Below are 10,535 nucleotides of genomic sequence, written 5' to 3'. Positions count from 1 at the left end.
AAACATGTCTCTGGAATTGTTTCTTTTTCAAGGTTACAGTAGTTACAGTTAAAATCCATCATCTTGACTTCAAGACAAAGTTCTTACACCTGGGCTTTGGTATCTACTTTGTGCTATATGATTGCATTTAACTTTTGTGAAAGAAAATGTGTAAGTACTTTAAGTGATGAGCATTTATGCAAGTTGTCCAACTATGAAGAGTATGACTACAACTTGTGCATAGAAAAAGGACTAGGAGAAAACAGTCTAAAATGTTAATGGTGAGTTGTCTCACTGAGTGATCTATGTCTACATTTTCTATAATTTCACATATTCTCAAATGAAGAAAACAATTATATATAATTATATATATAATTTCTTCATTCTCAAATGAAGAAAACAATTATATATAATTATATATACAATTATATATAATTATAAATATATATATATATATTTATAAACAGCTGTTTCACTGTTGCTACAGTGGTTAGTAGGGTTGCCTTTTCTTTGTGTCGTTTCAAGATTCAGTCAATACTGGAGTACCTTTTTGTCACCAGGTAACTATGGATTTATACATTCCCCCCCCCCCCCCCCCTTTTTCACCTAAGTTTCTTCACCGGGAAAACAGAATGGTCACAACTATCTTGTTGGATTGTTGTGAGGTACAAAGGAGGTTATGATGATAAACATTCTTGGAAAAATCATAGCATGTTATGAAAGAGAAGGTCTCATTGATGCTGAAGTAAACTTAAAGGATTCATAAATCACAGTTTTGCAGGAGGAAAAATCAAAAGTGAAGCAAATAACCAAAGATCTGAGTATTAAAGGGAGGAGGGGGCTTTGAATTGATTAACTTTGGTTATCTATAGGTGAATTTTTCAGTAGTTGTATATTTTCTAAGAGTTTTGAGTTTCTAGCACCGCTACATTCTTTCTTACTAAGAAGAAATAAATGCACCACTATTTACTGCAGCAGAGTGGGGTTGAGTGGGAGAATTAAGAAGAGTGCGTTATAATAACAAGAACATTTGTAGCTAAAATTTATTGAGTTCGAGGAATCATTTTAAGCTCTAGTTTAATTCTTATAACTATAACACGGGTACTTTTATTGTCCACATTTACAGGTGAGAAATTGAGTCACGGTGAGGTTTATTATCTCTCCAGGGTCTCCCAGCTAGCAAGTGTTGGTGCCGAGATTTGAACCTAAGCTGTCTGACTCTAGAGCCCCCAACATTAACCCTGGAGATGCCTTCAGGCTCCAAATTGGTGGTGGTGAGGGAGGGCAGAGAGCATGGCTCATATATATTGATGGAGAACAACCAAGAGTGGAATATTTGCATAAACATCAAAGTTATCTACCTAAAGACTGGAAATCAAATTCTAGTTGGATTTCTTTGCTTACGTTTCAAATATCAGGATTACACTGCCACCTAGTGCAGACAAAACATTTCGCAGAGCGTGAAAGCTAGTGAAATGCATATAAAATTTCATAGGCTGTAACATAAAGCAACATTTATTTAAGGGCTCTTTCATAAAAGAGAAGGAACCATTTCAGAATCAAGGTTCTCTCTCTTTCACTGATAAAGGGTAACAAAGAATTCAGGAGCACACATACTCTTTGGTTGATAAATGATAATAGTGCAGAAGGGAATCCTTGGGTTTCTGCAGTTAATTCGGCAGTAAATTTATTTTAAAAAATGTTTTTTATTTATTTATTTTAGAGAAAGAGGAAGGGAGAGGAAGAGAGAGATAGAAACATCAATTAGCTTTTTCCTGTACATCCCCAGTCTGAATCCAGTCCGCAATGCGAACATGTGCCCTAACCGGGAATGGAACCATGACCTCTTGGTTCATAGGTCCACGCTCAACCACTGAGCCTCACGGGACGGGCTCCCAAGTAAATTTCTTAATACACATCCAGTAAGAAAATTAGAATAAGTTTTTTTCATGAGCTCAAAAGTTACCAGCAGTTCTTATGAGTTCAACGGGTAATTATTTAAAAAATTAAACAAAAAGCAACAGATGAACAAAAAACCCTAAACAAACTCTGAGATACAGACCAGAGAACGAAGGTTATCAGAAGGGGAGGGTGGGGGGAGGATGAAGAAGATAAAGGGGGCCACGTGGTGAAGGAAGGGGACTAGACTTTGGGTGGAGAGCACATAATAGCGCATACAAGGGTCATATATTTAAGCTAACACCTGAAATTTATATGTTATTAACTGATGTAAAAAAATAAAATGAAAACTATTCAGCAAATACTTATGAAACACTCACAGTCTGCAAGTCAGTATCAGTTGCAAAGGTGGCCATAGCGGCAGCATTTCTCACTGGTCCGCAGCACCAGCAGCACCGGGGAGCTGGTTGAAAATGTAAATTCTCAGACCCAGAATTTTAAATCTCCGGAATCAGAAACTGCTGGGCGGAGCCAGCGCTATGCTTTTAACAAGCCACTCAGGTGGTTCTGATGAAGCTTTGGGTAGCCCTGCTAGAAAGGACGGCTGCCTGGCCTGCGTGGCTCAGGGCTGAGTGTTTACCTACGAACCATGCCCGGGTTTCAGGCTTCAGGCCCAGTGAGGGGCGTGCAGGAGGCAGCTGATCAATGATCCTCTCTCACCATTGATGTTTCTATTTCTATCTCTCCCTCTCCCTTCCTCTCTGAAATAAAAAAAAAAAAAAAATTATAAAAGAAAGAAAGGCTTCCCACTGTGCAGAGAAACGCAGATGGGCCAGCATGTGAGGTTATTGGAAGAAACCAAAGAGACTTAGGACATGCATCAGATGCTACAAACAGAAGAACCACAACGCAGCAAATATAAAGCAACAGCTCCTAGATGCGCATGGGCCATGAAGGGAATTGATTTCTCTCTTCCTTGGGAAAAATGGAAATGCTCATATTTTAGAGAAAGCACAAGTAATATGCTGAAAAGCTTGAGGGTGTGTGTGTGTGTGTGTGTGTGGTTTGTGTTAAATAACACATTCTGGTTTTTTAATGGTCCATGGCGAGAACACATTCATTTGTGAGTGATTTCAGAGAGAAATGGCTATCGTCATGGGGCTCCATTTGCTTGCTATGTATGATTAGGCTACAATTACAAGGATAGAACCAAAGCAAGCAGATTAAAAATAGAGCTTTGATTGTGGTGAAATTTCTTTACAGTAAAACTGAACCCAGTGCGAAACTGTGGGAGTCCTAGTTTTAGCAACTCCCTGATTGTTAATCAGCTTCTCAGCTGGAGATTTCCATGGTAAATTTTAGGCTCTAGCTGGGGCTGATTTGCAGCATCCTCACACAACTGCTGTGTTCTACCGGGCATTTTGGGTCTTTTATTTTCAAAACCAAGCTAGATAGAGAAGAAAGCTTAAAACTAGGCACTCTTAGGAAGCTAGTTTTTAGTGCTTGTTTGTTTTTATCCATAAAGTGAGTCAAAAATAGTACTCATGCATCTTTAATTAATGTTACTAGTTTTTGGTGACTTCACTTCAAAAGAATACTTGCAAAATAATATAGTCATATTAAAGCTAAGGAACTGGTCCTACTATTCTATGAATTTTATGAGGCATTTCAGCTGTTGTGCACGGCAAATAAAGAACTTCAGTGGAGAGGGTTCCTTTGGAAAATGCCCTTTTCCCCCCTGTGGATTATGGGCTGGCTTACCTTGTGTGATTTTGGTATGTCAGGGAGGGCCCTGTTGTACAATTCCTCCTCTGAAGTCCTACCATTAGAGGTTCAGTTCTTTGGGTTAATAAACCGCTCCATTTAAATAGGCCCTGGTCGACTTATAAGAATGAGCGAGTCTATGACCACTTGTGACTTGGCCAAAATACCTGCCCCTAGGGAACTGGAATTCTGACAGATGGAAGGAGAATGACAGGGCCTCATGGAAAGCTCCAACTGATGTGAGGAACTGGATGTCCCTATGCCATGAGGGCCCCAACAGGTAGTACTCGACTAGTAAAGGAATGCCGAACAAGTGGCACAGATATTCAAGGTTTCCTAGTTCCCAGCTGATCAGAGCAAACTCTCCATTGAGCTGAGGGAGGCAGAGGAGGAAAGAAAATTTATAAAAATAAAAAAAAGGAAACAATGCTATTTATTTTTCAATTAATTTAAAAATAAAAAAATGTTCAAGGAAGCAAAACTACCTTATGCTAGAATACCACAATTTATTAAGATAACTGGATCTTCTGAACCTAAATGTCCCTGTTATAGGACAGGACTGTCATATCCCCTAAGATGGAGCAGAAACAGACTATCCTGAGTGGGTGGGTGGGGTCTCTCTCTCTCTCTCTCTCTCTCTCTCTCTCTCTCTCGGAGCTTGGTTCTGGACAGAGAGTGTGTATGTGTGACATGGTCCTGACAAAATTTCTCTCTTCAGGTCTGTGCTCCCTGTAACCTGTCTCAACTTTGTTATAGACTACTGCTTATTTCCAAAGATATTCTGCTTGGCTCTGGTAATTATCGAGTTTAAGAAGAAATAAGAACTAGGGGACTGGATGTTAGGTTTATCAAGTATGAAGAAGAGGGAGCTAATGTGTATTGAGTAATTAGCTGTGAAACTTTGGACAAGTTACTTCATTTCTGTGCCCACTTTTCTTATTCATAGATTAGGAAACATTTTAGTCTTACCATACAGGGAGAGAATTAAAGTCATTAAACTTTGCCCTGACCGGTGTGGCTCAGTGGATAGAGCGTCGGCCTGTGGACTGAAGGGTCCCAGGTTGGATTCTGGTCAAGGGCATGTGCCTTGCATGCGGGCAGATCCCCAGTAGGGATGTTCAGGAGGCAGTTGATGGATGTTTCTTTCTCATCATTAATGTTTCTATTTCTCTCCCTTCATCTCTGTGAAAGATCAGTGAAATATATATATATTTTTTAAAAAGTCATTATGCTTTTGGCATTTTCCACAGAGTGGAATGCAGTAAAGTGTTAGCTAGAATGATGCAAATATGAGGAATGATGATCTCCTGAGGCAAGCATTAGATTCTCTGAGTTGCTATCTTGCTTAATTCTCAAAACGATTGTTTTAGGAACTGCTTTCAACCTGTTTTTCAATGAAGGCAACAGGGTGTGACAAGCAGATTAGCTAACTTGCCTAAGGATATGTAACAAGTAAACTTCAGAACAAACGGGGATTCAAACCTAGGTTGGATGGACGCCAAGGCTCCCAAGAGTTCCCACATCTCTTCCTGTGAGCTCTCCACACCCCAGTCCTCTGAAAGGTTCGCTGTGTTCCTATAGCGGTTCTCAAAGCGTCCTCTGTGTTCCTATAGCAGTTTGCCTGGGTTTTTCTAGTGAATTTCTCCACATCCTGAAATGTGTGTGGTTTTTTTTTTTTTCTTTTCAGCAAATTTTCCCTTGCTAATCCCTCCTTCAGTGTAACCTTGTTAGCCTTGGGGCCACACCCCCCACCTTTCCCCACCCCTTCCTTCTCCTTTGGTTTAAAGTGTCACCAGATGGCTCTGGTCCACTCTTTTGCTTGTAGCCCTGACTGGGGCAGGAGGAACCAAGGCTGGGTCCAGAACTGCACAGTCCTGGGGTGACAGTGAAGGGGTCTTTGGGGAGTACTGACTCCCCAACAATCCCTGCTTCATTGGGACGATTGGTAACAACAGAAAACCAATTGGGAAAATGAAGACCTTCTGGTAAGACCTTGACACTGGAAAGAGTGGTGGGGAGATGGGCAGGGGTGACAAGATGAGGGGAGGTGAAGGGAGAGATGAGAGGAGAGAGACAGGAACAGAGACAGAAATAGAGAGAGACAGATGAGACAAAAGAAGAAAAAAAAAAAAAAGCAAACATAGGAGACAGAAGAGAGAGACAGAGAACAAGGGAAAGACAGCCACCAAAATAAAGAGGCAGAAAAACAAAGATGAAAGAAGACAGAGACAAGGAAATATATAACAGGGAGGTAGGTAGAAATGGAAGACAGTGAGGTAGAAAAAACAACAATGACTGGGAGTAGGAGGATTCTTTAAATTTCTCAATAAGACTCCAAAGTAAAAAAAAACAAAAACAAAAAAACAAGAAACTATATGCGATTTGATCGCATACATTAATTAGGCTTTTACCATGCTTAAAAATACTAAAGTAGTCCCCAGCTGGAGGGACTTCTGTATGAGTCATTTTCTTTTCTCCTTTTCAGGAAAATTTCAGTTTTCTTCTTTGTATGCGGTTTCCTGGAACCCTGTGCGTCTGCGACTGCTGTCAAGCGTCGCCCAAGTAAGGGCCACGGTTTCTAGATTTTGAAATATCACTTGTTACGGGAGGGATCTGGCAGGGCGGTGGCTCAGTGAGGACTGAGTGAGGCATCCTTGGTCTCTCGTACCCTCTCTCCAATTCTGCTCTGGCCCTGGTCGACTTATAAGAAAGGGTGCTCTATTGTTTTCTGTGGTAAATGCTGGGCATAAAGCAGAAGTCATGGCTGTGATCAAAGTTGGCAGGAAAACCAGTTTGTTCAGATGGCTAGGTGGCTGGCTGGCTGAATGGATGGATGGATGGATGAATAGATGTATAGAAGCCATTAATTTGGGGTTACAGGGGCATTTGTTTGATGTACTGGGATGTCTGGGCCAAAGCTTTGCAGCTGTAAGATGCTTTTTCTGGAGTGCAGGATGTTTCTACCACCAGGTGAGTCTCCGCAGGGCACAAGGGTTGCATAGTTACAATAGGTGGAGAAAAACACTCCTTCGCCACAACCTTCCACCTGAGTAAGGAGCACCCAGTTTCATTTTAGGAATCCCCATCAAATGTTGCATTTAATCCTTTTCATGTTCTTCTTCCTACTCTTCCTCATTTTAGGATACTAGCAACAGTCCAGTTGGGACCCTTATTTGATCTCTTAGAATGAGCTTCTGAAATTAAATGTGCTCTTTATATTTTATTTAAGATTAGTAAATTAGAGACTCCACCAAATGCCCCCTCTGTTTGACAAAGATTCCTCAGAACTGCCCTATCCAGAACTCTCACTGAACTGGCTCAAGGCCGGCTCTGGATTCTCTTGGGAATTCTAAAATGTGTGGTGTTTAAGGAATATTTCCTAGCCCAAGCCACCCAAAGTTTTCCAAACAGGCCTCTCTGTCTGACACTGAGCCATTCAGAACGTTGTGCAGCTCCAGTTCCAAAAGGAACACATTCCCAATTTCCTTCAAAGGAACCTTTTCCCAGCACAAATTATTAAAGCACCTTTGTGCCTTGCTTCCCTTCCAGGATGAATCGAAATTAATGAGCTATAATCACAGTCATAGCGTGAAAGCCAAATACACTTACAAGCAAGCTGCTTGGTATAATGTAGTGTTTTAAATAATTGCTCAGCTCTTATTATTATTGACACATTCCCCACGATCCCAGTAAGAGGTGAGGTAAGAATGACATGTGATCTCTTTTGCAGGGTTTCCTATCAATTCAGTTCCTAATGGTGAAAATGAGCTCTGTCCAAAAGTCAGAATTGGCCAAGATGATTTACCAGGTGTGTAGCAATGAATCATATTGAAAATGCATGCCTTCTGTAAACCTATCTACAATATTATTTTATTTGGGTAGGCTGTGGAAAGGAACAAAACCAATCTCAATGTGGAATTTTCATTTTTTGTTCCCTTTTTATAGGGTTTGACTTGATTTCTCAGTTCCAGGTAGATAAAGCAGCATCTAGAAGAGCTATACAAAGGATAGTGGGATCAACTGCATTACAAGTGGCTTACAAATTGGGAAATAATGTAGACTTCAGGATTCCAACCAGGTAATATTAAAAAAAATTAGTCTAATCATCTGCCTCCAATGTAATTAAAAAAATACATTTTTATTGATTTCAGAGAGGAAGGTAGAGGGAGAGAGAGATAGAAACATCAACCATCAGCCAAAACCAGTTTGGCTCAGTGAATAGAGCATCAGCCTGCAGACTGAAAGGTCCCAAATTCGATTCTGGTCAAGGGCATGTACCTTGGTTGTGGGCACACCACCAGTAAGGGGTGTGCAAGAGGCAGCTGATCCATATTTCTCTCTCATCGATGTTTCTAACTATCTCTCTCCCTTCCTCTCTGTAAAAAAAAAAAAAAAAAAAAAAAAAAAAAAAAATCAATAAAATATATTTTAAAAAAACAAAGAAACAACAACCATGAGAGAGAATCATTGATCGCTGCCTCCTAAAGGCCCCCTACTGGGGATCGAGCCTGCAACTCAGGCATGTGCCCTTGACTGGAATTGAACCCAGAACCTTTCAGTCCGCAGGCCGATGCTCTATCCACCAAGCCAAACCAGCTAGGGCCCTCAAATGCATTTTTTTTTTTTTTTTTTAATAAAAAGCTAGCCAATGTTAGAGAAATTTCTTGCTCAATGTTTCTTGAATTATGATTTTATTTAAATATGAAGGAATTATTTACTTATCTCTCTACAGTGCCTGAATATATGAATGCCTTTCATGTTTTCAGGATGTAATTTCCCATTCCAGGGGTGAGGGTTGGGGATGGAGGTGGATCACTGAGACTATTTATTATACATTGATTCAGGTCAAGTTCTTATTACTCAATGCACTGTTTTTCTATAATTTGTCTGGTTTTCACTGAAAGAAGTCTCTGTGAGAAGTGCCAGAGGTTAAGCATAAATTTAACTAGGAGCCACTGGGTGGTAAGAGGACTCACAATGGTGCTGTTCAAACGTCCTGGTGCTGAAATGGAAACACACATGCAGTGCTTGGCTCCTGGCAGGAACCAAAGTAAAACTAAGGCCCTGGAGGAGTAGCTCAGTTGGTTAGAGCATAATTCTGATACACCAATGTTGTGGGTTCAATCCCTGGCCAGGGGACCTACAAGAATGAACCAATGAATGCATAAATAAGTAGAACAACAAATCAATGTTTCTCTCTCTCTCTCTGAAAATCAATGTTAAAAAATCAAAACTAAAGCAATGATAACTGGAACAATGGTAGTGATAATAATAATAACACCCCCCACACTTCATTTATCTCTTTCTCTGGAACTCTTTTTATCCTTCAAACAACTAATTACTGAGATGCTTTTGTGTATGTGTAAGTGTTGTCATCCCATTGTTATAAATGAGCTTTCAGTTTGATGTCACCTAGTACCTTATATGTGACTATTATGATTGCATCTTAATACACTGAAAAAAAATTAAGGTTCCTTTGGTAGATGAACAAGCAATTCAAGGCTTTAATAGAAATTATGGTGTAAAGGTAAATAATGATTAATTAGAACAGTAAAGAATAGTATAGAAACTCTAAATGTTTAAGATAATGAAAAATTTGCTGTATATATACTTTTGATAAAATTTCCAATTAACATTAAACCTCATCTTCATCACACCTCTGTGGTGGGACATTATTATCCATATTTTATGGAGGAGGAAACTGAAGTTAGAGAGTTTAAGTTACTTGCATAAGATCACAGGGTTGGGAGGTGCTGGGAAGACTGAAACCACAGGTAGAATGGCTCCGGAGGCTGTGCTTCTAGCCACGATTCGATGCCGACCCTGGAAAAACCATTCACATTTGGAACAATTAAAGGCATAATAACAGCAATTAAGATTTTTCTCTTATATTTTATTTTCATGCACAGAGCTGGTAGTTGTCTTCCTAAATAATTTTTTAAAATGTTCATATTTTAATTTCTTTAATAAAATAGCAAAACATGACAAAAACTCCAGTTTGCTGACTTAATTTTCTCTTCTACAATCTAAGGTACAGACTGGAGTATCACTGACTTTGAATTCAGAGACTGAAGGGCACATAGATCCCCTACCTCCTGTGCACCTTTTTTTGCTTTAAGGGCCTAGAATTACTCCAAATACTTTATAACAGGTCATAGTCAATGTCCCAGATTCTCTATCTCTGTGACTCTCTGTATCCCCACAAATACTAAAAACTCTTGCTTTACTGGCAAGGCTTATTAAGTTGAAAAAAAGAAAGGACATAAAAAAAAAAAAAGAAAGGATGAAGAAGGAAATAGGAGAAAGAAATCCAAAGAGAAGGAGGAGAGCCAAAGGCCTAAATGTAGTCCCAAATAGGTAATAAAGTCCACTCTTGGGCAAGCTACTTAAATACACTTAGCTTCAGTGCCTTTAGACTGAAATTAGGAGTAATAATAACTGATAAGAGCTCCAGTGAGGGGCAAATGTAAATCAATGGAGAGGGCTTGAGTAGAGCCTGGTACAGAGTGGTAGTTGCCATAAGTGGTGGAGAGCACTAGAATGAGAGAGTGTATGCAGGTGGGAGTCTTTTCTCCTTAGTGAATGCTTTCTTTTCAAGCTGCCCTCTAAGTCCTAATCATTAAAAACCAGGTGGCAAGACAGGCTGGAATTGCTCTCAGATCATGGAGGGGTTAGGCTGCCTTGATGTAAAGAAAATTTCTATGGAAAATATAGACTCTGAATGAGCAAAATAGAAACTTAGTAGTGGGAAGATGACTATGGCATTTGGGATGAACGAGATGGAGACACAGATTACTCTTACTTTTCTTTTCAATTTTATTTTGAAAGATCATGAGACAATATTTTGCTTTTTGCATTCTTTATTTTGGGCACCATAGTTTTTCATTCTCAAC

At 39.7% G+C, this 10,535-nt stretch overlaps 1 protein-coding gene across 1 annotated transcript in view; it reads left to right on the top strand.

The window, feature by feature from the left end:
* The first annotated feature begins 5,494 nt into the window (after window positions 1-5,494).
* COL9A1 (collagen type IX alpha 1 chain) overlaps window positions 5,495-10,535 on the top strand; it is an 86,650-nt gene continuing 81,609 nt past the window's right edge. The window contains exons 1-4 of the mRNA XM_084890397.1: window positions 5,495-5,627; window positions 6,128-6,204; window positions 7,373-7,450; window positions 7,588-7,720. Of these exons, the coding sequence (XP_084746523.1) occupies window positions 5,614-5,627; window positions 6,128-6,204; window positions 7,373-7,450; window positions 7,588-7,720 (302 nt within the window). The 5' untranslated portion in view covers window positions 5,495-5,613. The remainder of the gene's footprint in view (window positions 5,628-6,127; window positions 6,205-7,372; window positions 7,451-7,587; window positions 7,721-10,535) is intronic.

Source organism: Pipistrellus hanaki (genome assembly GCF_964339955.1).
Source record: "Pipistrellus hanaki genome assembly, chromosome: 7".
NCBI classification, from domain to species: Eukaryota; Metazoa; Chordata; class Mammalia; order Chiroptera; family Vespertilionidae; genus Pipistrellus; species Pipistrellus hanaki.
This window is presented reverse-complemented; position numbering and strand designations above follow the sequence as displayed.